This window comes from Melospiza melodia, chromosome 3 (genome assembly GCF_035770615.1).
Source record: "Melospiza melodia melodia isolate bMelMel2 chromosome 3, bMelMel2.pri, whole genome shotgun sequence".
In the NCBI taxonomy this organism is placed as follows: domain Eukaryota; kingdom Metazoa; phylum Chordata; class Aves; order Passeriformes; family Passerellidae; genus Melospiza; species Melospiza melodia.
Genome location: NC_086196.1, coordinates 116,602,403 through 116,628,437, shown reverse-complemented (window position 1 = coordinate 116,628,437; position 26,035 = coordinate 116,602,403). Strand labels below are relative to the sequence as shown.

The window sequence follows — 26,035 nt, the reverse complement described above, 5'->3', positions numbered from 1 at the left end:
TTAGAAGATTACGCAATGTGACAAAAAGCAGTAAGATTTTTTTTTTTAATTTCTTGAGATAAGAGATCACTTTAAAAATGTAGCTAAGAATGTAGTCCCCCTAACGATAGTAATGCTAGTAACTTTCCACTCCTTACTAACAATAGATAATGCTACAGCCCCCCTCTGACGTAGAGAAGCCCCTTAGACTATAAAACCTCATGAAATAAAACAATAAAAGCCTTTGACCCTCTACCACATTAGTACTCTTTAGCCCAAGCAACCCCAGTGAGTTTGTCGCCGACCAAGTCGCTTTGCCTTATATCAAAAAGCAACACTATCTCTTCCTTGGCAGCCTGTGGACACAGCACTCCATTGGAGCAATCACTTTTCCTGGCACCTCCCAGACTTCTTCCCAGCTGAACGTCTTTGGTTTGGTTTTGCCTTGGCTTGTTTTGGCTTTTTCCCCAGAGGAAAAGTCCAAAACAAACTTTTTGCAAAATTTGCATTGTTTCTGTCAGTATTTCATTATTTCTGTCAGTATTTCAAGAAAAAGTTCCTGTTTCCGTAGGAGTGCAAGGGAGACAGGTAGAAACCCAGGTAGAGTTGGAGTGCAACATTATTTGTGGATGTACAGATCCATCCTCAGTCTCCACTTGGAAGCTGACACTGCGGCTGGTAACATCTGAAATCTTCAGAAAATGCTTTTATGTCAACTTTCCCTGTGTTGTCTTGTTTCCTAGAGGCAATATGTAATTTGTTCACTAACAGACTCTCTTATTTAGACAAATTAGACCTTTTTAACACCATTTGTATTAACTGGTTTTGACTGCACTGTGTTAATTACAACAGGGATGGGGACATCATAATTGCAGAGAATTGTTCTCTAATTTGGGGAGAAAAGGCAATTCTCTGTCCTCAGCTTCCAATTTCTTTTCCCTGTGTTCAAATGTGGTACTCAGACCTTTAATATGATCTTGGGGTGCCTGTAATTATGTGAATAACTGGGTGGGAAGGAGTCCTAGCACAGGACAGAAATAGCACCAGGGAGTGAAAACTTGCTTCTATAAGCAAAGTAAGAGCAGAAGGAGGAGGGAGATGAGATGCCAGTGGTGCTGCATCCTGGAGCCAGTACAGCTGGGGACTGGGTAATGCCATCACATATTGCAGCTGTCCTCATCTTCCCAGTGGAAACTTGGAGTTTACTGCCTGTCCCAATTGTCCAGGGAAGCACTGAAGGCTTTGAGAAAGACCCACCCACACACCCAGATGCTTTGTGAACACTTCCACAGACTCTGCCACATCCCTGGGCAGCTTCTGCCAGTGCCTGACCACTGTTCAAGGGAAAACATTATTTTGATGTCTAATGTGAATAACCTCCCCTGGTGCACTTTAAGGCCATTTGTTCTCATCCTTTCTGTTCAGACGTGGCAGGAGAGGCTGATCCCACCTCACTGCAGCCTCTGCTCAGGTGGCTGTGGAGAGCAGTGAGTGTCCCTCAGAGCATCTTCTTCTCCAGACTTACCTGGACCCCTCCTCACAGGACACATTCTCCAGCCCCTTCTCCAGGGTTTCCTGTCTCTGCACTCACTCCAGCACCTCAGTGTCCCTTTTTGAAAGAGGGACCCAAAACTGAACATGGCACTCAAAATGTGACCTGCCAGTAGTGAGTGCAGGGGACAGTCACTCCCAGCGCTGCTGCCACGCTGTTCCTGAGGGAGGCCAGCATTGCTCTGGCTCTCCTGGCCACGAGGGCTCACACCCAGCTGCCTGCCAGGCAGCACCCCCAGCTCCCCGTGTGCTGAGCAGCTCAAGCCATTGCTCCCCAGCCCCTGGTGCCACATGGGCTTGCTGTGACCCAGGGGGCACTGGGCCTTGTTGAACCTCACACACATGTCCTCAGCCTTTTGATCTGATTCAACCTGCTTGGTGTAGAGTTGTGGAGATGCTCCCAGCCCAGCCTGACACCTTTCCCCACATCTTCAGATGCTGTATTTGTCCTCCCCTGCAAGCTGTCTGCAGGCAGTGTGGTGCAGAGGGCTCATGCACTCTACTCAGACACAGGCAGTGATCCCCTCGCCTGCCCTGCACCCATGGCTGGAACCATCTCACCAGACTGTATCATGGCACTTTAGAAAGTCAAATCTCTTTTTAGCCCCACTTGCTAAGGAGGCTTAAGTGCTCATGCTCTGTTTATATCCTCATCCCTCCCCTGGAGAACTTTTGAACCCGTGGGCCCAGATCAGCCAAAATTTATCAGCTGAAGGTGTTGATGGTGGTGAGGCTGTGAGGTTTTTTTGGAGCTAGATAAAGTGGTGACACTGAGGGAAAGCACTTGTGTGTCAGCTCTGGGCTGCTGAGGCAGGAATTCCACGGAGGGGCTTGCAGCACACGGCAGTGTGGGAATTGCTGGAGCAGCTGCTGCTGTGGGGCTGCCTTGGCAGTGCTGGGGCTCACAGGGCTCCCCATTCCTATTTCTGTGGGGCTCAGCCACACGGGAGGTGGTTTGGCTGTAAATGCCTGCTGTGCTGGAGGGGACCCCACGGCAAAGGGGCTTTTCTGCAGTGCTACAGCATTTGGCAGTAATAGGGAGGAGCAGAGCAAGGCTTGCATTTTCATTTTTGCGCTCTAAAAAATGAAAATGGAGATCAGGGAGATCATGAGGGTCATGATAATTTGGCTTTTTTTACTTTAAGATCTGTGTCTTGAAACAAAGTGATGGGGATTCTGTGATTTTGGGGTTTCACAATGGCTTTAAACCCTTCTGACATGGGTGAAATTGTTGAATGAAGACAAGCTACAGGGTGAGGCTCAGGAAAACTGATTAAAGCTACATCCAGTCATGCATGAGTGTCAGTCCATACACATATGTGCAGTTACATGCTTGTCCAGGTACATTTCTGTGTTTGTGGGCCGGTGGATGATGCACTGTGTGCCTCTGATGGCAGGGTGAGATGCAGTATTGGTAACTTCATACCGAGAATGCAGCGATAAAAGAAGCCCCCGTGCAGTCCCATCAGGGGGCTGAGGAACACGTTTGGCAGCCAAGCCAGCTCCTGTCACCGTGCGAGCCGTGAGCTCCGCAGGCTGTGCGGGGATGTCCCCGGTGTCACCGGAGCCGAGCTCACGGCAAACAGCCCCGGTGTACCCTGGGCACGGAGCCCGTGTGAGCCGAGCGCTCCCAGCAGCAGCCCCGGGGAGATAAACCCTTACCGGGGAGATAGCACATCCCGGGGAGATAACACATCCAGGGGAGATAGCACATCCCGGGGAGATAGCACATCCCGGGGAGATAAACCCTTCCCGGGGAGATAACACATCCCGGGGAGATAACCCTTCCCGGGTAGATAGCACATCCCGGGGGGATAGCACATCCCGGGGAGCGGGGCATCACCGACGGGAGCCTCCGTGCCCGCCATCGGGCATCCCTCGGGCCGCGCCCGCACGGGGAAACGGAGCCGCCCGAGCCCGGAGCAGGTCTGACCTGCCCCGGATCGGGGAACGGAGCGGCGGAGCCCGGTGTGAATTGAACCCGGTGTGAACTGAACCCGGTGTGAATTGAGCCCAGTATGAATTGTACCCGGTATGAATTAAACCCGGTATGAATTAAACCCGGTATGAATTGTACCCGGTATGAACTGAACCCGGTATGAATTGTACCCGGTATGAACTGAACCCGGTGTGAACTGAACCCGGTGTGAACTGTACCCGGTATGAATTGTACCCGGTATGAATTGTACCCGGTGTGAACCGAACCCGGTGTGAACTGAACCCGGTGTGAATTGAACCCGGTGTGAATTGTACCCGGTATGAATTGTACCCGGTGTGAACTGAACCCGGTGTGAATTGAACCCGGTATGAATTGTACCCGGTATGAATTGTACCCGGTGTGAACTGAACCCGGTGTGAATTAAACCCGCCCCGTCCCGGAGAACCGGGAGCGGCGCTGCCGGGACCGTCCCTTTGCCGCCGCTGCCGCCCGGGCTCGCTTTGGGGAACGCACGGTTATTTGGAGGAGGAGGAGGATGTGCTGAGGGTGTTAAATCCATCCTTTCTCAAAAACGATTGCGTTTGAGACCGGAAGGTGGAACTGGAAATGGTTATTTGCTAAACTCAAATAGCTTTTCCTTTCCTTTTGTCTTAAATTTGAAGTTTATACCTATGTCCTATAGTTTCAGTGGGAATAAGCTCTGCTGGTTCAAGTCAGTGTTTGACACGACAAAGGTTGTTTGATGTCAGTGTATAATTGTAAAAGCACTGTAGAAAAGATGACAAATTAACCTTTAACAAGCAAGACTACCGCGTTTTGTTTCTAATTTCTAGGACATGGTTCTGAGCCTGCTGTAAACAATACATTCTGGCAATTTAAATCACTGCTTTACTCAAGAAGAATTAGAATAAATACCCTAAAAGAAATGGCATGTAACATCAGCAAAAAGGCAGCAAGCAAAACTGTCCAGTGCCTCCATTCTTCTTCTCTGTTCTTTTTAGCCTCTTGTCTCTTTTGGGGTCTTTGAGCTAAGAGTTGAGGTTTCCTACATGTGCTTCTGTGATATGTTCCACCAGCCTCTTTGTGATGACCTCTCATTGCAGGAGTCACCAGGGATGCATTGCATGACTCCAGCAAAATCTTTGTCAGCAATTCTGCCTTTTGTCATGTGCACATCGCCTTGTATCCTTGGCTTCCAAAGTCTTCTCTTCCTTGCTGCAGGAATCTTGCTTTCAGCCTTCACTCTTCATGAAATTTCCAAAGTTAGATGTTTTTCTGCCTGGAAAGTCTTTAAAGCTTGAATTTCCAGGATCTTGCCTTCTCTGCTGTGCTCCTGGCAGCCTTTTGCTGAGAAGGGTGTGGGTCTTCAATACTGCATTTTCCTGCTGGAACATATTCCAAACTTCAGTGCTTTAATAAGCATGTTATTGACTCTGGGACTATTTAAACTGGAGTTCTCATTCTTCTCATGCCATTTCTAGTTTTTGGCCTGTTAACTCTGATAGGTGATTACATTTAATTATATGAAGTTGAATTTGATTATTTAACGTTAATTAAACCACTCTGTGTTTCCATTCTTCAAATCTCTTGAGAAGGAATTACAATATTCCCTTTCTGGTGTAACCTACATTAGGAGCATTGGCTAGACTGCTTAAAGGTGAATAGGAGGGGTAGAGCTTATTGGTTTGTTCAGGGGAATGTTGGTAAGGCCTGATGTTCAGGTTTGAGGTGATGGAGACACTGGGCACTGCTTTGCCATAATAACAACTTCTAAGTAGAGCTAATTTCTCTTTTTTTTTTCTTTTTTCGCTGTTTTTAAGAATGGCCTTCAAGCTTCAAGATTTCAGGAGTCTCTTTATATCTCGTTTGGATTCTCTCTGTGTGAGATCTTGTCCACAATGTGGTATAAATCACAGATTAGGTAGTATGGCCTGTCTGAACCAATATTTTAAAATTACAGTCGTTATTTTAACCAGGGGCTTCAGAGCTGACTGTTACTAAATATCAACTTGAACGTATTTAATTGGGTACAAAATTTAATGCTTACCTGGATTTATTTTGAAAGGATTGAGCAGTTATGAGACCTAGATGTTCATCTGGGGTTTTTTTTATTTGATTTATGTATCTTCCTCTGTGGCATATTGTAGACAGTTCTTATGAGATATTTCAACTCTTTAATGTAATTACTTTAAGTGAATGCTCATACCACAGCTGTACATAGCACAAGCTATGTTTCTGGTACCACTTCTGGAGTTTATTCTGCTAAATGTTTCCCAGGGGTTTTCTCTAATACTTGCATAAAATTCACTACTTTTCAAACATTGCTGCCATGAATTCTCAGGCTAATGTATCCAGAGGAAACAGATAGGAAGATTAAGTAGAACATTTTTTACCTGGACAGACATGACAGAGGCTGCCCCCTGAGCTGGTTCAGCCTGATTGTAAACCTGTAGTAAGTCCCTGATTTTCCCCAATGGCAAAGGGCTGCCTCCTGTCCCAGCTGGATGTCCCATCCATGCCCCTGGATGGGTGCTGGCTCTGGGTGCTGTCTGACTGACACGTGCAGCACAGCTCTGCTGCTCCCAAAGCACTGCTCCACAGCTGGGAAAATGAGAAAGCAATGGAAAATGCATCACTGGCTGGTTTGCCAGCGGAATAAGAAATGGTTTCTAGAGGCCATGAATTATGCACAAAGTAATTTTTAATATTAATTTTATTGGTGCTTTATAAAGTGGCTCTAGCACTGGCATTTTGAAAAGGTTCTAAATAGTGAGAACCTGCAGCAAAGGGCAGCTCCAAAAAAATGATTGCTTTTCCAGGAAAACCAATGGCGAAACAAGCAACTTCTTACCTCGGGAGAAAACCAGACCTTGGTCCTGCAGACTTTGCTACTTGCTTTGCTCTGAGCACAGGAATGGCTTCATTAACCCTTGTGAGATCAAACAGCTGGAATAAAGTTATGCCTGTGTGTGTGTAGGATTGGGGCTTAACCCCCTCAGCATCAGACCGGATCTGTGCCTCCACAGACCTCTGGGCTTGTGATTTCCCGTGGTGATGGTCACACATGGGGAGGGGAGGGGTCTCAGGGGTCTGCAGTCATGCCCAGGCCCAGGGGTAGAGGGGACAAATCCCCTGACCGTGCAGCTGAGGGGGCTTGTGGCACTCGGGGTGCCCTGCTCTGTCCATGCAGGCACTGAGTGCTCCGGGCAGGACTGCCTGGCATGTGCAGCTCTGCCAGCAGCAGCACCTGCACTCTGGGCAGGAATGGCATCCCTTGGGCTCTTGGGCATCCAGCACATGGAATTCAGCCAAAGCCCCCCAAAGAGTTAAATCAGCATCATTCCTTCAGTGGAGTGTTTTAACAATCCTCTGCAATACCAGCACACAACCAAGTGAAAGCTATTCTGGGCCAGATTTTGCAGTTACTTGAGCTTCAGTGATGTGTAAAGCACTGTGTTGACTCCAGATCTTTCCCCTGCCTGCACAAGTGGTGTTTTTACCACGTGTGCAGAGTTTTTCCCTGCGTGTGGAAATACCATTGCTCATGGAATTTATTGTTGCTGATGGGACTGAATCATCTGCATAACTCCCCAGGGCAGGATGCCAAGGAGCAACCCATGGGGCCTCATCCTGCGGGATACAGAGGGCTCCTGACACCCAGCACAGGGTCAGTGGGGATGGGGATGGGTCTTGGACTCCTGTTGGACTCCTTGGGGTCCACTGGGTCTGGTCCTGCTGGAGATACCTCCTCTTTCTGCTGGCATTCATCACGTTCCTGGCTCTGGGATCCTGAGCCACAAACCTGGGCAGGATGGAAGAGAAGGAAAGGCAGAGCTGAGCTGTGCTGGCCCAGGCCTGTGTGCACATCTCAGTGTTTGGAGGGGCACTGGGGGACACTGATACTGCAGTGTTTGGAGGTGGTGTTGAGCAGACTCCTAAAGGTGCTCTGTTAATTCCCTGCCTGCAATGAGACCCTGCAAACATCTGGGCCTGCTTCTTCCGCCCCAGCTGTTTTTCATGTTCTCCAAACAGTATTTTTGACAAATACGCCATGTCCTTTTTGTTAAAAAGAGATATTTCAGTTTTCATCTGACACATGGTTGGGTGTTTCTTTCGGTCTCTCTTCACATCTCTCCGTAACTGTTTCTAATCATTCCTAGCAGAATGGTGAATTCCCTTCTCAGCCTTTCCTTCATGAGCTCCCAGGGGCCTTTGTCACCAGTTTTTCTTCTTCACCAGCTCTGTCCTTGCTTGCAGGGCACCCTCCTGCAAACCCCCTGATTGCTGGGTATTGGCCACCATGGGTGTTGTTCCTGTGTTGAGAGGAATAATGTTTAGCAGCAAGTAAAGTGTTTGCTGGTGGAGAGCTACAGCATCTGCAACCCTCAGTTGTGTTTATTGTTTATGTTTGCAATTTCAGTGTCTTTGCCTTAACAACAGCAATTTAAACAGGTGCTGCTGACCCGAGGGCAGTTAGGGACTGTTGGATTTTGCATTTCCCTAATACCCAGCCCAAGCTGTCCCCAAGCCCCATTCTGCTGGTGTTTGTCAGCTGGGACTGAGCAGCAGAGGGACGTGGCCCCAGCACAGCTCCCCAGCCACGGGCCCACAGAGGGCTGGGGCTTTTCCTTCTGCGCAGATTCCTGCAGAGCTGCTCTTCCTCACAGCCTGATTCATGCCCTGGGGCTGATGGAGCTGAACTAATGATTGTAGAAGAGCTGTGTGTTTTATTGCACAGGGACCAATTTTCCCAAGCCAGAGGGCAAATCCTCCCTTCTTTACCTGTGCTCTGGTTGTGCAGCTGCTGCACATCCTCTTTGATAGTCTGAGAGCTTCAGGTTAGGGGATTCAGGGGCCCAGAGGAGCCATTTATCCTCCTTTGGAGCCCAGCAGTGCAGTGGTGTTGCTGTGCTTTGCTGCTGGCTGTGACCTCCTCGCTGGGGGATGCACCAGGCATGAGGGGCCCTGCCCAGCAGAGCACAAGGGCAAGCAAATGGAGGAATTTTGTTTTCTTGTACATTCCTGGGTGTCTGGTCTCAAAGCTCATTAGAGAAGGGAAGCTGAGCACTTAGCTCCATCTCCATGAGCTGCTTTGATAGTCCAGGACCCACACAAGCACTGCCAGAGGTGATGAGTGACCGAGTTAAAAGTGTTGCCTGCTCCTCCTCTCTCCCAAGCATTCCCTAGCACTAGGTTTGCTCTGATGTTCCTGGGTGTGAGATCCAACCCACAGGACCTTCACTGGTGCTGTCCAACCAGCCAGAGGAGACCTGAGCTCTGGGATCCTGGCACTCTGCAATGAGGAGATGCAGATTTCCACATCTGAACCAAGCCCATCAAGCCTGGAGCGTTGCCAGCACCACAGAGTTGCTGTTTCCATGGAGGCAGCTGGGAAAGCAGATTTTTCCTGTTAAAGGAAGGCAGAGCATAGGACAAAGCACATGTACTCTAATGTGGTGAAGTACTTTACCAGAAAGTGAACCCCTTTAATGGCTCCTGCATAAATGAGATGTTCCTGAGGCTCTGGATGGAGATGGTGTGTTACTGATCTCATCAAGTGTTGCTTCCATGAGAAGAGAGAGGGGGTTAAGAGCTGAGCCCAAAGGAGTTCTATGAATTTGTGAAGGGAGCTGATGGCTCTGTGTCTAATTAACTCAATTGTGAGTGATCAGGGTGCTGGGAGAAGCACAGAGGGCAGAGCCAGGAGAGCAGGCAGCAGCAGCGGCCACAGTAATTGTGCTACCTCCCTCACTTCATGGCTGACAAGATCCTCCTCCCTGCCCTCCAGGAGCTGCTGGGCTGCCTTTCCTCTCCAGTAATGAATCAAGTCAAAGCTACTCCCTGATTGAACTGCTCCTCACCTGCCTCTCCTCCCTTGCTCAGGTCTCCATTGCATCTGTCCCCTCTGGCTCAGCCTCCCCTCCTCTAGGAGCCACTAACATGGACTTCTTGTGCTGCTCTTGTCTTCCCAGGGAAACCCAGCATGATCCCTGTGTTTGTGCCTCCTGCCCTGCCCTCCCTGCTCCTGCACTTCCCTGGCAGTGCTTTGGTGCTTTGGCTGCTGGGGATGTTCCAAGGTTGGGAGCAGCCTGGGTGCAGGGACATGGCCATGGTGCTTTGGCTGCTGGGGATGTCCCAGCACCCTGGGGCTCCTCACTGCCCAGTGCAAGGAGCTGGGTGCTGGGGGAGCAGTGACCGCAGCTCTAGGGCTGGCTGTGCAAGGGGTGCTGCTGCCTGCCCTGTGCCCTGTGCCCTGTACCCCGTGCTCCGTGCCCTGTGCCCCGTGCCCTGTGCCCCGTGCCCTGTACCCCATGCCCCGTGCCCTGTGCCCCGTGCCGCGTGCCCTGGCTCAGCAGGATGGCAGGTTGGACATCAGAAGGGCTCTCACAAAGGGCAGGCACACACAGAGCGGATGCAGCACCGAGGAGGAGGAGGAGGAGGAGGGAGGGAGGGAGGGAAGCAGATGGGCAGCACAGCGTGGGGCTTGCCTGGCCTTTGCTGCTTTGCTGTGGGAAGCTCAGAAAGGACTTGCAGTAGGAGCAAAGAAAGAGGGGAAAATGATTGAAACCCTTCAATATCCACAAGAGCAGAAGAAACAAATGTATTGACCTAAATGACCAGTGGTGACTCAGAAGCTTGAGGGAAATAGATGTAAATAGTGGGGAATGGAAATATATGGGAAATACATGTAAATAGTGCCATTAACAGCTTGAGGGCTGGGGGCAGCTGCTGACTTCTGAAGGAAAATGCAAAATAATGGAAATGGTTTCTTTGAGGGTCCACTCTCTTCTGCCCTCTGTTCTTCCCCACAGAGACTCATTGCAAACGAGGCTTGTAAGTTAAAACACTAACTTCTACCAAAACCAATCCAGGCACTGCTGCCTTCCTTGGAGGAGAGTGTTTCATAAAGCTAATTTGGAGAATAATTTGGTCTGAATCATCTCCATGTGATGCATCCATATGAAATGCAGACTGATTGCAATTTCTGCCTGTGTTTCTCCCAGCTAAAAGCAAGCTGACCTGCAGGTTTTTGTTTTGGTGCATCTATAGGAAAATTTTGCTTTGCTGGCCTATTGTAATTTTTTCCCTTATTCCAGATTTTTTAAAATAAACAGAAGGGATTAACTGGAGTGGAAGGCTTAATTGACCTCTTTCAAACAAATCTCCTCCCTAGAGAAGCTTGAATTAAACCCCCACTTTCATTCCCGCAATTTAACTGACTGGTGAAATCTCATCCGTAAAACAATGTACTCTGAATAAGCCTTAATGTCTTAGACTTTCAAAAGCTGATTTTATAGAGATACAGAATGTGTAACACTTGTCCTAAAACCTGCCATGTTAATAATTTATTAATATTCTATTCTGGTTGTGTCTTTTACGTTTGTATTTGCTTTTTACTCTGTCCTTGCCACCATAGTTTATATAAATTTCTTCCCTAATCCTTGCAACGCCCATGTTTGCCTCTGTACTGCCTTGCCATGTATTTATTGATTTCAGTTCATGATTACACTAAGGAAAATCCTTTTATCTGCTCCCACGAGGAGTTTCCTGTTGAGGACAGTTCTTATGTCGTGTATTATTGTGCAGCAAGCCTTGTGAGTCAGAGAGGAGAGTGGGATGCATTTGGTTTGATGAGCCGAGGTGGCAGTGTAGCAGGGACAGAGTTGGCAGTGGAGATGGGTTTGAGATGAAGAGTGGAAGGTTATTTTGCGTAAGGTAAGGAAGGGGTGGTGTGGAAGGACAGGCAGGAGCTGATGGAATGAGTCCTGGGAGCCAGCCCCAGCTCAGCACACGGAGCAGAGGTACAGCTGAACAGAGCCCAAGAGAAATGGAAGATATGGAAGCTCTGCAGGGAGTCCTGGCTCTGCTTGGGCCGGGGAAATGGAGAAGGAAGCTACTACTGAGTTCCCTTGGAGCTGTTCAGATTGAAGCATGCCTTTAGCCAGGAGGAAAAAACCCTGCAGTTCCTCCTCCCCGTCCACAATTGCCTTGCTCTGATTATTGCCAAGTGTGGAAGCATTGCCTCTGCACAAGTGATGGATGCCAGCAGCACTGCAAACTGTCATTGGAGGGGGAAAAGATAAAAAAGTCTTTCCCTATGTTTGCTGGAGCAGAGCTCAGTGGAGCATTTCAGATGCTCGTGCTCAGACTGTTGTCCTTCTCCTTTGCCTTTTCCTGTGCATTACAAAACCACCTATTATTAGGCTGGTAGGCGAGCAGTGATTTTGCATGTTAAGCAGTGTGATTGCCTCATCCCATTGGGATTGTGCTCTCTCAGAGTTGGACAGCTGAAAAATACATATATTGCTAATTCAATTAGACTTTATTTACAAATATTGGCTCAGAGGGTTTCCAAGTCAGAAACTTTGATTTCTTTTCCTTTTCTGATGAGCATAAGCCTTGCTGGATTCAAACCAGAGAATGTGAAGCTCAGTCTTTTTCCAGCTTTACAAAATCTTGGCTTAGAAAATAACGATGAAGGGGAACTTTGGTTTCCATTGGGAATGGGAAATGGTGGCAGCAAAGGAGGGGGAGAGAAGTGGCATCTCCTCTGATGGCTATTCCTGGGGTCAGAGTCCTCTCCTGAAGCCAACAGCAGTTGTACCAGGACCCAAATGATGCTCCAGAAAGCCCAAGGCTGAGATGAGCCAGCTCTGCAGTGGGGAAAAGAGAGATGAGCTTTGAATTTTGGGGAGGTATGAAACACACAGGTACCCAGCTGTGCTGTGGGGGTGATTTGGGATCCAGGTGCTCAGGAGTGAGATCTGCCCTCACCAGGCTGTGAGTGACACTTAGGACAGAGCTCTCAGAATTCTGGATTTCCTTTGAGATTTGAAACTCCTTTGCAGTAAGTCAAACCCTGTGAAAGAGGTGTCACAGCACCCTAGTAAATATACATGGGGTTTTTCATTTCCCTGTAGATAGCCAGCTGCAGATTTGGTATTCTGGAAACCGAATCCATATCCTGGATGAGCTGATGTTTGAAATGGTACCATGGCAGTGTAATGCATGGTGCCTCCAGTGCAGATCAGCTTTTCCCTGCTAGGGAGGGAGAAGGAGCTCACATGGCCCTGGCACTGATTTATTCACGTCACATCTCTTGTGTGGGTGAGCTGAGCCCTCAGCTCTTGGCATCCTGAGCTTGGTTACTTGCAAGGACATGCCACAGGTAAGAAACACAGGGGGACAAGATGATGTTATTTCCATTTAAAACACTCAGCCTGAGTGATAGGAGGAGAAAGAATGGTTATAATAACACAGCTGATTGCTGTCAGAGTACTGAAAGGGAGTTTTATTGGAAAAGGCATTATACAGCTCACTGTGCTTTGCATAATCATTTTAAAAGCAGTTCAGGACATGTTCCTGCCTTCATCCTGGAGAAGGCAGGAATAATTCAGAGAGCCAGGGCTGTCAGTGTGGCTGAGCTCGAGGCTGGGCACAGTCACACCAGGCTGGGGGCACAGGGTGCAGGGGTGCAGAGACTGAGTTAAGGAGCAGAGCACAGAAAGATGCTCTGGTCATCCTCTTGTAGTGTCTCGGACAATTTGAGTCTTGTGCCTGTCCTAAAGTCACCTTTCTGAAACCTTCCTGTTGCCTCATGAGGCAAACAGTCACCTCAGATGCCCACCTGGAGCACACACAGTTTTCAGGTCAGCTGAAACAGAACATTCCAGGGTATTTATTGAGTCTTGTGTCCAAAACTTGAGAAAATGGACATTTTTGAGGGGTTAACTATATCGCTAATAGCTTTTGAGTTTCGTGTGATTCCCTGCTTAAGTGCATGAGGGAAACTGTGAGAATTAAATGAGAGATTTTGTAGGACAGCATATTTCATTAGAACAGAAACTATAATTTTTTTTTTCTGCTAAGCAAATATTTCCTTTAGGACCCGAGCTCCTTCTGCACATGTAATTTCCCTGTCAGCCAGTGACTCTGCAGGCCCTTTTCCCCAAGTCCTGACTCTGGCCCTGTCACTTGACATACCCACACATGTTCCCTTAATGCATTTTTTTGCAGTCACTTTCCTGGCTCATCTTTTGATTTCCCAGTTGTATCAGCAGCTTTGTTGGAGTCATTCCCTAACGAAGTGGGGATTGAATGAATTAATGACTCTCCCTGCCTCTGGAAACAGCAATGAATGCAGCCAGAGTCAGCCTGCAGAGATGTCCTTCTCTGGTAATTATTATCTTCTAATTGATAGTGAGTTTTTGATGCTGAGCCCTGAAGAAGGACCTGCAATCTCAGATGTAAATATGCTAAATTTAAACACAGACACATGTATTTAACTATAAACAGAGGGTTGGGGTCTGATGGGTCCCTGGCACCATTTCAGCAGGCAGTATGGGAGCCTGGGGGCTCTGTGAGCCACTGATTGCTGAGATGGTGGCCAGGTTCTCCACTCTGCATGGCCTCAGCATCTCCCCTCAGTGGAAAATGAGATATATCAGGCAGTGCTTGGGGAGGATGGAGGATGGAGGATGCTGCCTCCTTCTGTCCCAGGCTCCTTGTCCTGATGGTGCTTTCCCAGCCAGAGCCTGGAGAGCTCTGTGAGATCACTCTGTGCAGGCTGGGAGGGATGATGCCCTGCTGTTCCACAGAAGTGTTTCTTCTGGGAGACAAGTGGCTTTTTAACCTAATTGTCTGCAAGTTTGGGAGCTGCATCAGCTCATCCACACAGTCACATGGCAGCTTCTCCTGGTGCTTCCAGAGCAAAATTCCTGGGAGTCATCCTAGCTGCTCACTTACCTGGCAAAACATTTCCCTTGTTGGTTTTCTGCTGAGAGGCTGGAAGGGTCCTCTTGGACCATTTCAGAGGGAACCTCTCATCCTGGAGAGGGCCTGGAGAGGATGGCTGGGCCCAGAAAAATGCAGTGATTCACGTGTGTGCATCCTTGCTCAGAAGGAAGGGATAGGAGCCGCCTCCTGCAGCAGCACCACTCTTGGAAGGTGGCACTGGTGGCATCTGAGATGCTGTAACTCAAAGCCTTCTGCAGTCAAAAACCATTGCTGTTGTTGGTATTGAAAAGGTGGGAAACAATAAAAACCTACAGTAGCATTCTTCTTGCTGGATTTGCACTGAAATAAAAACATGTGGGCTCTTTCATTCAGTTCACTGTAGTTTTTGTTTGCTTCTCTGTGTCTGGTGTGAAAACTTTGCTATCAGCTTCAGAGAGAAGGCATGAAGGGAAGGGCAGACCCAGCATTTCCAAACTGCTGTCTGAGGTGGCAGAACACAAACTCTGCATGGCTCGGCTGCTTGGCTCTGAAGTAAAATCAGTGTTGAGGAATTCCTCAGATGCAATTATTGATCACTGGGGATTATCCAGGGGGAGGAGGACAGAGCTTTATAAACATTCCATGTTCTGTGTAAAGAGCTTATTGTAACCTTTCTGAAGAAGGCGATAAACAGTGAGCTCTGGAAACCCTTCAAGGGATCAGTTCTCATTTTTAATGTGGAAACAGAGAATGGCCTGACAGCAGCTCAGTAGGTAATAGGATAAGAATTGACTTTCAGACCAGCTTTCCAGCACAATGCATAGTGGAACAAAAAAAAAAAAAAAAAAAAAAAAAGACAAGGAAATATGTAAGGGATAAAAATTTAAGGTAGACTCTCCACATCTTCCACATCTGTGATGTATTGTAGACTGTGGAAATATTTTCCCTTCAGTTACAGCAATGCAGAGTAAAACCAGATAGAAGGGTCGGGAACCTGCAGTGATAACAACAGGCATGATTTATTTCCATCCTGCAGGCACTCACTGTGGATACATTTATCTATAGATCTGTTTGTTTGCATTTTAAAGGGCTTTTGACATACCAAATAAAACTGACTTTGCACCATTTCTTGGCAACACAGGTCAGATCCCGTGTTTCATCCTAAAGATATTCTTATGAGAGGCTTGCCATTAATGATGAATGAATAATGAAGCATCTGTTGCTGTTGATCATTCATTGGAAAGCAACCTTTTCTACAAATGTTTTGGTAATAGAGCAGTTCCTCAGAGCCAGCACAGCCTGTACTGTTTTAGAAGTAAAATAGGAAATGCAGTGAATGATTTTGTAGGAAAATGAAGTGAATGCAAACATAGCAGTGAGGAGCTGTGACAGGAGGTGAAATCCAGAGCCCCAGTGTCATTGCCTTGCTCCAGTGGTGTATGGTGCTGTCACAGGCATTGTCCCCTCCTGTCCCATCTCACCTGTCCCTGTGACACCTCTGAGGGCTGTAAAATCATCTCTGTTCATGGATGCATCCAGATCTGGATCTAGCTAGCTCAAGGTCAGCTGGTTTCTAAACCTAGGAACCATTTAGCCTCCTTTTTTTCCAAGCAAAAGCTGTCTTCTTCTATTGATAGATACAGAATTTCATATCCTTGCAGTCCTTCTCCTACAGTTACCCCAGCCTAGGAATGTCCATATTTACTGATGCTCAGGATTACAGTTTCACTGTCCTTGTTCTGATATTTCCTGCAGGTTTGTGTCAGCCCTCTGCTCACTCTTCTCTGCTCATATATCATCCCTTTCATTCTTGACAGTATTTCCTTCCCTGAGTATTTTTTTCTAATTGAAAACATACACATAGAGTACCTGCATCCTTTAATCTAGAACAGTGTAGAACTGTCTTAAAATAGTGCTAATATCAGCTCAGAAAAAAATAATTTACAGCTGAAGTTCCAGCAGTAACTTGAGACTCAGGGTGCCTTGTTTAATGGGTGCCTTATTTAATCCCCTCTCCCTGTGGATGTCCTGCATTTCTACAAAGTTAATACCATTAATTATCTCAAGCTGAGCACCCAGAGGACTGTTTGCTTCTGCAAATCTGAATATTTTCACTTGCTAGGGATAGAAGTCGTTTGAGTTACCTCCAGGGGTTTGGGGGCTGAGGGGGGGTTTCCTCTTTAATCTGCCTGGAGCTGTTGCAGACTAATTCCCTGCACAAACCCTGTCTCCACGTTGCTATTTATGTGTGCATGTGTATGAGATAATAGAGAGTGACTGACTACAATATATGCATTTAAGCTACTCAGCTGAAAATTACTGAGCATTAAAATCCCCTGGGAATCACAGGACTGCTAAATTAGGAGAGCACATGTCAGTCAGTGTGTGGAAATGAGTCTCCTACAAGAGTAGCTTTCAGTAAGAAGAATGAGCATTGTTCCTTGGAGTGCATCAATCCCAGTTTGGCCACTCTGTACCAGCTTTTACTATTTCTCTGCAAGCATACATGGGCTTTTGTTATTATTTTTCCCTGGCTTTTGTTCCACTGTGCGTTTCTATTAGCTGTGTCTCATGGACCCGCTATCAAGGGACACACTGCTGTGCTGTGCCAAATGAAGGCATTTCCAGCCATAAACAAGGTATTGTGGATTGAAAAGAGCCATGGGCAGTGACAGGTCCTGGATTCTTTGTAATTGTTTAAATGTGCTTTGTTGTACTGAGCAGTGACATAGAAACTCTGAGAAACTGGCTGGTTTGACCTGAGGCAGAAATGAGCAGAATGCTGCAGGGTAAATGAGGGGCTTTGGCAAAGAGGCATTTCTGTTGGTCTGGTCCATCAGTACATCTCTTTCCATGATGGAGGCATGTATTTTAATAGTGCTTAAACAACTTAGAGGTCTGTCCCATCTCCAAAAAATACCAGACACCCTGAAAATCCATGATAGAAAGTTGAATCCTATTGATCACCAAGCTTTTAATTCTGAAACTCACAGGGCATGCACTGAAAATGATACTTCTGTACTTTCATTGGACTGAAAGAATAGTCTGGAAAAACGAAGTGGTCACGGTGGTTAATTTCTGTCAGTACATTATTTGTGTGCAGAACAGCTTAGCAGAATGGCAAAAGACTCCAAATGGAAGCTGACTTGGTTTGTTCAGGATCTGTAGGTCCTTTTTGTTGCTGCCAGAGGGGCAGTGTGTAAAATCATCATTAGCAGAATGTGTGGGAACATTTTCCAAGGTGTTTCTGTATTGTTCCCGAACTGAGATGCTCAGATCATAATGAGGAGCAGAGGGATGAGCAGGGATCACGGGAGATGGGGTCCCTCATTAGACAGGTGAACCAACCCAGCATTCACCTGCACCTTGTCCATTCCTGTGGCAAAACAGAAAAACCTTGTGTCTGAGGCAGTAATGAGCTCTGCCTCTCGCAGCAACTTCATAAATAAATACCAGACATGACCACAGGCCCACCTGCCTCTGCCTTGAGGCGCTCCCTGCTTCTGGGGTCAATCCCATTTGTTTCCATCCTGTCCATCCAGAGTGACACTCTGGGAGATAGGAAAGTATTTAGGAATATTAAATGTGGAAAGTCAAACAGGATTTCTCCTTTTGTCACAGTAGTGAGTCAAACCTGACCTGAAACCAGTGTGGTTTTTAAGAGTCTTTCCATGAACTTTATTGTCTTCTTATTCAGTTCACTCTGCTTTTCCAGGTGTAGCTTCTGGTTTTATCTCCTGAAAAATAGGGTAGTGCTCTCTGTATTTTCAGTTAAAAACAGAGATAAATTCTTCTTAAAAACCTAAGCCTGCAGTCAGGGGCATGCTTCTTTTTTTTTTGCAAAAGAAGTGTGTGCTCTGATTGCAGCCAGCAGCAGAGGGTCCCTACCAAGAAGCTCAGAACCATCCTTAGACAGAAAGGAAACACAAAGCTATTGTTCCTTATTAAAGAAAAAAAAAAACAAACAATTTTCCTCATTTTTAACAGTTTTGTTAAATATAGTAAATATATGAAATGTACATTAGGTGTGTAGATGCACAGATATGTGCTGGTCTCCTTGCACTTGCCTGAGGAGCAGGAGCTCACAGCAGTGTGAGCCAAGGAGAGGCAGCATGGTTTCCACCTCTCCCTCCCTCCCAGACATCTCTCAGGGGTTGTGCTGCCTTCAGCCAATCCCACACCCTGCCTCTCTCCTGGAGATGGAGTCTCAGCCCAGCTCGCATTGTCTGCAGCCCTGGCTCTGCAGGCTGCCTTGGCACGGTAATTGAATTTGTGCCTCTCAATTCATGCTCCCTCATTTAGGATCAAGTATGGGGAAAGGTTACAATTAATCTGAGTGGGGAACAGAGCCACCAGAGCTAATGATGTGTTACTGCTCTGGAGGGGAATAATTGGGGTCCTTGTGGCACAGAAAACTATTATTAGTAAGTAAAAAGTATCAAAAGAAAGCAACCTGCACCCATCTCCCCATGCACAATTTTGCAATCTGTGTCTCTGTCAGGTTTCCTAAAAATTAAGCGTTTTGTTAATGCTCCTGCCTGTAAGCAGGTTTTTTGGCTGTGCCTTTGCACAGGACCATTTCACAGCCCTGGCTGCTCCCCCCTTGGGGCTCACAGAGGATGCTCAGCATGCACAAAGGCAATATTTGTATGTTAATAACATGGCCATCCACGAGGGAAAAGGGCTCTGCTGCTGCTTGCTCAGCTGAGGAACCACAGGGAATCCCTGCAGAAAATGCAGGCTCCCAGGCTTAATGCAGTGTGCACTGGCTAATTGAAAATGCTAATTGCTGCTTTTGGAGGCAAACATGAGGCTGGGCTGGGCAGGCAGGAGCACAGAGCCCCTCCTTAGGGGGACTGTGCTGCAGAGCAGTGAGGTGTGTGTAGGAAATCCCTGCAGGCTGCCAGGGTGCCCCAGGGTCACAGGGAGCACTCAGGGCTCCTGGGGTCAGTGGGACACAGGGCTTACACAGCTACAGTGCAGAGTCATTGAAACTTCCATTGCAAAGTGAAAGTTCCCATCTCACTTCATTATTCCAGGTACTGACTTGTGTTTTTATGTGTGGCAGAACATCACAGACCTTTGCTCAGGGTTAGCTGGGGACATGGGGGATGGCAAGGGCCGTTGTCACTGCTTAAGGGATACCCTTGGAACACTGGCAGTTTTCAAGATTACAAGACATGAAGGGTATTTCCAACTTCTGTAGTTTTTTTTAAAAGAGCAGCTACTTGGAGGGGGAGCAAAAATTGGCTCTGACTTTTTTATTGGGAACAGAAAATGGGGCAGAGCTAAACAGAGTTCTCTTACTTTGTAGCTGACTGAGTTACTCTTAGGATATGATAAAAGATACAGAATACCATTAACATTAGGATGAAGTAATTCTTTTTTTCATTTTATTCCTGATGCCTTGGATCTAACTTGCTGCAAATGCAAACATTTGTTCTTTGAGGGCAGTAACACAGATCTGGACTTTCAGCTTTTCAGCTCATCAGTCTTGGAGTGTGCTCTGGTCTCACATACAGGAGAGGGACAGCTCCTGGAAACCCCAGGATGGGGCAAAATTCTGAATGTGAACAAACCTGTGAGCTCTGTGTGAGCTGGCAGGGTTCAGCCTTTTGTGGGAAATCCTGTGCTGAGCCCAGCCCACCCTGGCAGAGCCTGGATGGGCGCCCAGGGCAGCACTGCCCCCCTCCTGCTCCACTGTGGGCTCCTGGCTGGGGACAGCCTTCAGTTGGGCCTGGGGGGCAGCACAGTGAGTGCAGGAGCTGACACGGGATTTATTTGTCATTTGGGGGTCCACATCTCACACCTTGCACGGGCATCATCTCGGGAAATGTCCTCAGTGGGGCTCTGGTCTGTAGCTGAGGTGTGGAGCAGCCTGGGAGCCCCTGGCTCTGTGGTGTCAATGAATTATGGCTGTGCACAGAGAGCAGGGCAGTGAGAGGAGCCAGTCTGGCTGTGCTGATGGCCATGGAGTTGGTTTTGTTGGGCACCACAGAAACAGCACTAAGGGCAGTGGCAGTGATGGCTCCTGAGCCCCCTCTGAGCCCCTGGTGCCCGCAGCAGCCCCTGGAGCTGTGGCACAGCTGCTCAGCAGGGCTGGCACTGCTCCTTCCTGAGCACAGACACAGTAATGCAAGTGCTGCACTTATGGAAGGCTTTGGGTAACAATGCCCAGAGCACAGCTCACACGTGTCTCCCGCTGTCCCTGCCTTTCCCCATCCCCTGGTGGTGTATTTGGACCAGCCCTGCTGTGGGTGACCCAGGAGAGGTTCTGAGTGTTCATCAGGTGCTTCAGTAGTCATATTTTGGGCAGTCACAAAGAAGCCTCATTGTGACCACCCAGTACTGCGTTTTCCTCTGGTGAGTGTTCTGTCCCTGTTTTCCCATCATGGCTGTGGTTCAGAAGCTCTGCCATCCCTAACTCTTGTCCCACGGCTAGGCTGTGGGCTGAGGAGCCCTGGGCATGGCAGCCTGGAGCAGAACAGGCTCAGCAGACTGGTTAGGTGTCCTGCTGTCCTGCTCCTGAGCTCACTGTCTGCTGCACTGAAGGGCTGCCTCCTGCAGGCCCCACAGGTACAAACACAGAATCCATGTGCTGCATCAGTTCTGCACTGGGGTGAGTGAGAGGGGGCAAACACAGAGTCCATGTGCTGCATCAGTTCTGCACTGGGGTGAGAGGGGACAAACACAGAGTCCATGTGCTGCATCAGTTCTGCACTGGGGTGAGAGGGGACAAACACAGAGTCCATGTGCTGCATCACTTCAGCACTGGGGTGAGTGAGAGGGGGCAAACAGAATCCATGTGCTGCATCACTTCAGCACCACAGTGAGTGCAGGACTCCTGCAGAGCTGCCCCAGGGAAGCACTGCAGGGGTGGCTCCTGCTTCCCCCAAAGCCAAGCCCCCTGCTGTCAGCAGTGCCCCCCCAGTGTCACCTCGTGCCAGGTGCCACTGGAGCAGCCAGGCTGTCCCTTGGCAAGGAGAGCACAGACATGCTGCCTGTGCTCATGCCACCAAAATAGCACACATGGCAGGTACAGTGCCTCTCATTTCCTCTCCTCTGTGGGGTGGGCACGGGAGGAGCTGCACAGAGAGCTGGCACTTGCTGAGGGCCCTGGCACAGGCAGGGCCCCGTTGGAAGCTGTCAGGAGGAATTAAGTGCAGGGTGAGTGCTCTGCGTGGGGGTGGCTCAGGGGCAGCTCTCAGAGCTGTCCTGCTCCCTCCCTCCTCGCTGGGCCTCTCAGCAAGGCTGCCCTCCTCTCTGGGGGTGTTTTCCCAAGTAATCCCATTAGGAAATTAGGGGTTCTTAGTAACTGTGAGAGGATTGCTGGTTTGTGTGAATGGGAGGGTGCCTGAATGAATGTCATACATTTTGTGCTCTTGATATGAATTTCAGAAGTTTTCTGCCACACACACATTATCCAACATCCTGGAAAGCTCTGTCATTCCTCTTCAAAGCACTTGGGTTATTCCTAAAATGGCTTTAGATGTCTTGGAGAGCATGGAGTCACTTACCAGGGATGTTTAGAACAGGCAGCACCGTTTCCATTCCTTAGGAGCAATGAGGGGAAATGAGGCTCCCTCGTGACTGCTGTGTATGTTACATTCTTTGAGGGGACTGTGCTGAGGGAGGCTGGCTGGGCTTTGCAGTGAAGTGGAGGTGACTGCTGGCTGCTGTCTTGGTGAGTGAAAGTGCTGTTCATTTTCAAAAGCAGTGTGCACTGTGCCACTGATGGGCTTTTAGTTACCCAGTGGTGTTTGGAGCTCAGGAGGACTTGAAGCAGCTGCCTTGGGATGCAAGTCCTGTGGGAAACGCTGGCATTGATCAGAGGAAAGAACACATGTCCAGAGCTGATGGTGTAAAATGTTCCTCCAATAGTGTCATGGATCCCTGTCCCTGGGGCACGTGGGATCGATGCAGGGCCATGGACCTGCACTGCTGGGGCACTGCCTGGCTGGGGCTGCTGCTGGCTGAGCTGGAAAGGGCTCACATGGGCAGAGAGCACCACCCTGGCTTTGGAAGTGTGGCTGTGAGTGCCACATGGTACCCACGTGCACCAAAGAGAAACAAAACAATTGTGATGCTGGGAAAGCAAAAAAGGCACATCTCAAAGTGATTGTATTACAATGTCATCACTTTGATATGTGTCCTTTTGGAGGTTCTGGGAGAGGAAGGGGAGGAAGATACCCAAGTGGACAGAGCTGGAGAGAGACTGTCACAAGAGAAGAGACTTTGGGGAGTTCAGAGTAGGGCAGAAAGCCAGAGAGAAGTGTGTGGAAGATCAGACCTGCGAAGAGAGGCCAAGTCTGCTCTAAAAGAAATATGCTCAAAGGAGACAATCACCTACAAATACACAGGGAGACTTAGAATGCAGCCAGCAATCAATTTTCGAATAATGGACTTGATCTTTAGATAAACTAGTAAAAGGCAGTGAGGGTGGAATAAATGTCTGATTTATCACTGCATCCTTCCTTAGCTGCAGCAGCAACATGACCGTATTTTCTTCTCCTTGCTTCCCCTCTCCACGTCCTGAACAAAGTCAGGCAAGCACCTTTAGAGCTGTGATAGAAGGGCAGCTGCCAGCCTCCTCACCCTGCTGCTGCTGTACACAGATGCTGCTCGAGTGCTGGGCCAGCCCTGCTGGAAATGCCCAGAGAGCAGGGTGGATGAGAAAGCAGGCAGAGAGCTTTTCCAGCACAGGACAGTGTGTCACTGACAGGCCACAGGGGCCCTGTGTGTTCCCTGGGAGCAGGAATTTATCCCTGCCTTGCACTCAGATTTCTGGAGCCCTCCAGACAGTCAGCTCTGGACTTGCCTCAGTAGCACTGTGAGGCTGCTCTGCATTTCAGGGTGGGACCCACCAGCCCAAGGGTTGCTGCAGCTGGGCAGGGTATGGGCTATCTCCTGTGCCAGGCGGGTGGGCGAGTGCCTTATCCCTGTCAGGGCTGCAGAGCTGTGCCTGCATTTGCTCCCCCTCGTGTCAGGGCACAGCTCACCCCTTACCCAGGGCTGTCCCTGGAGCAGGGCCGTCCCTGCTGCTGGCACTGCTCCCAGCCTGGAGCTCCCATGGGCTGCAACCTGCAGCACCACAGAGAGAGGAGCACAAAGGGGCACCTGGGGCTTGCTTTCGTGGGAATTCCCTTGTTTCATGAGGCATTCTGAACAGGTTCATTTGTTAAAATCTTCTCCCAGAAAGAGGTCGGGGGAGCGCTTGCCTCACACAGATCTCAGTGTGTGCAGGGAAGTTCATGGGGTAGCTGGCTAATGGCGTCTACTGAAATTCCCTGTGAAGCAGAGGCAGTGGCTGAGGGATACAGCAGAGTGTAAACATGTGGCCTTTTCCTTTCTGCAGATCTTTCCACCATGTTTGGGAAAAAGAAGAAGAGGCTGGAAATCTCCGGCCCCTCCAACTTCGAGCACCGGGTGCACACCGGCTTCGACCACCGGGAGCAGAAGTTCACGGGGCTGCCCCAGCAGTGGCACAGCCTGCTGGCAGACACAGCCAACAGGCCCAAGCCCATGGTGGATCCCTCATGCATCACCCCCATCCAGCTGGCTCCTATGAAGGTACTGCAGCCCTCAGCCTGTCTGTCACTGCCCTGATGCACCCTAAGGAAGCAGGGCCAGCACGAGTGGGCTCAGCATGGCACTGTCCAGGGGGCCGGCATGGCTGGGAGGGAGCTGCACATGCAAACATCGAGCAGCAAAAAGGAATTGTGTGCGTGTAAAAGTGGTGGGAGTGTCTCTGAAGAGCCTGAGTCACAGGCCTGGCAGGGCTGAACCTTGGCACTGCCGGGCTGCAGAGGAAACAGCCCCAGGTCCCAGGGGAGGCCCCAATGCTGCTCCTCTGCAGCACACAGCTCCTTGGTAATTAATTCAGCAACAGGGCTTCAGGCAAAGGCAGGCTGGAGCCAGGGAGAGAGGGAAATGTACACCAAAGGAGGGAAATTAAATGGCCTGTTCAGCTGGGCAAGGAGCTCGGGGAGGGACTGACTGCACCCACCAGTGGGGTGGGACGTGCTGGGGATGGGACAGTGACACAGCCCGGGTCATGGCCTGGGGCTCAGGCTGCTCACCTGGGAGGAACACTTGGCTTAGAGGGTACAGTAGCACTGGGCAGGGAGCCAGCAGGATTCCAGGCTCAGGATTCTGACTAATTGGCCCTGATTGTGCAGTGTCTCTGGGACTGCTCATCCTGACATGCAGGTGAATCACACCTGTGAGATGCTGATCCCAGACCCTGCCAGCCATGCACCTTTCCCTGCCATGCAGCTGCAGAATCAATTTAGGATTTTATTTTCATGAGGATTTTCCTGCAGCAAGGGAAAATCAGATAATCCTGAGAGCATGGACCCTGTAGTTACATTTGCTAAGTGCTCTTTGCTAAATTTGCATTCACGGCCTGCTCAGGAAGGGCACTCATCACCTGCTGATCAGGGCTGCTGGCTGCTGCTGCAGGACAATGGGGATAAAATCAAGCTCTTCTCTCTTTTTCTTTGCTGTAATAAAATATCTTGCTGATAATGGTGGCCCAGAATAATGAGGAAAAAGGTAGGTAATCTTCTTCCTGCTGCTGGAGGAGAGCAACTTTGTTCCACAGCTCTTCTTAACACCAGAAATATCTCTGGATGTTTGGAATGAAGATGTTTTAAAATGGGGGGGGAGAAAAAAGAAGTTTGTTATCTTCCAGAAATACCCTCTCTTTCCTACAGTTCTGGAGCTATAAATCCCTAAGCTTGAAAAGTATAAAATTGCATTACTTTTCATAAAGATCATATGACTCTGGGCCTTGGCCTGCAAAGGTGGTTCATGTCCCACTGAAATAACATATGTGAGGGACCAAGCCCCAGATGGGAAATTGCCACGTTTGGAAGTACAGAAAATCACTGTTGGTTCTTTCCAAGAAACTGTAAATTCTTGCTCTTCTGCCTGTGTGTCGGGGCTCTGCATATGAGTAATTGAAATGGGCCTCCATAACAGAGCTACAAAGTTTTAATAGCAGCTAAGAGGCATTGAATATCACCTGAGCATTGGCTTTTAACTCTATTGCAAGATACCAGCTTAATGTATATTTGTTAAGAGTTAGCATGCTTTGTTTTGATACAGCTTAACTTAGAAGCTGAGTTGCAATCACTTTAAGAATATTTAATGTTGCTAAACTGGTTCAGCATAAACATTTAATTTAGAGAAATTTTTAATGTGTGCACTTGCACCAGGACATATAGTGTTTTTAGGGTATTTGGCACTCCTAACTTCCCTGAGAACTGTAGGTTTAAAATGCACTTGCAGTTCATGAAGATAGGAAGCGAAGGTTCTGAGATCTCAGTGCTGTTTAGAACTGCTCTCTGTTCCACAGAGCAGCTGACAGCTCAGTTAGTGCAGTGATGTGGGGCAGAGAAGATGCACGGCTGTGCCCTGAGCCACAGAGCTGAGTCAGGCTGGGGCATTTGACCAGAGTTAGCTCATGCTGTGGTTTCAGTCCTGCAGCAGCTCTGGAGCCCTGCTGCCATGTGCTCCTGAGTTCCTTTGCCATGCAATTCCTTCAGTACTGACAGTGTGTGTGCTGTGAGGCAGGAGTGTTCCTCCCAGTGGTGCTGCTGGGTGGCTGAGGAGTGGCACAGATCAGAGCCAGACTTGCACAGCCCAATCCTGCTTCTGGGACAGAGCTGGTGCTGGCTTCCTTGGGGCTTCACCAGAGCTGAGGCGCAGCAAGGGAAAGGCTTTCCCTGCAGCTCTCTCAGTTAGGGCTGTTTGCTTGTCTGCCAGCCTGCAGAGCAGATCTGAGGGTGCACAGTGTCTGCCTTGGGGTGAAACCAACACATGATAAATACTGTCCCTGCTACATCT

General features: G+C 48.8%; 1 protein-coding gene across 3 annotated transcripts in view; it reads left to right on the top strand.

Moving 5' to 3' along the window:
- The window catches only part of PAK5 (p21 (RAC1) activated kinase 5), a 299,053-nt gene that overhangs the window by 241,725 nt on the left and 31,293 nt on the right, over positions 1–26,035 (top strand). For all 3 annotated transcript variants that reach the window (XM_063152843.1, XM_063152841.1, XM_063152842.1), the window contains one exon: positions 23,541–23,755. In XM_063152843.1, coding sequence (XP_063008913.1) covers positions 23,552–23,755 — 204 coding nt within the window. In that variant the 5' untranslated portion in view covers positions 23,541–23,551. The remainder of the gene's footprint in view (positions 1–23,540; positions 23,756–26,035) is intronic.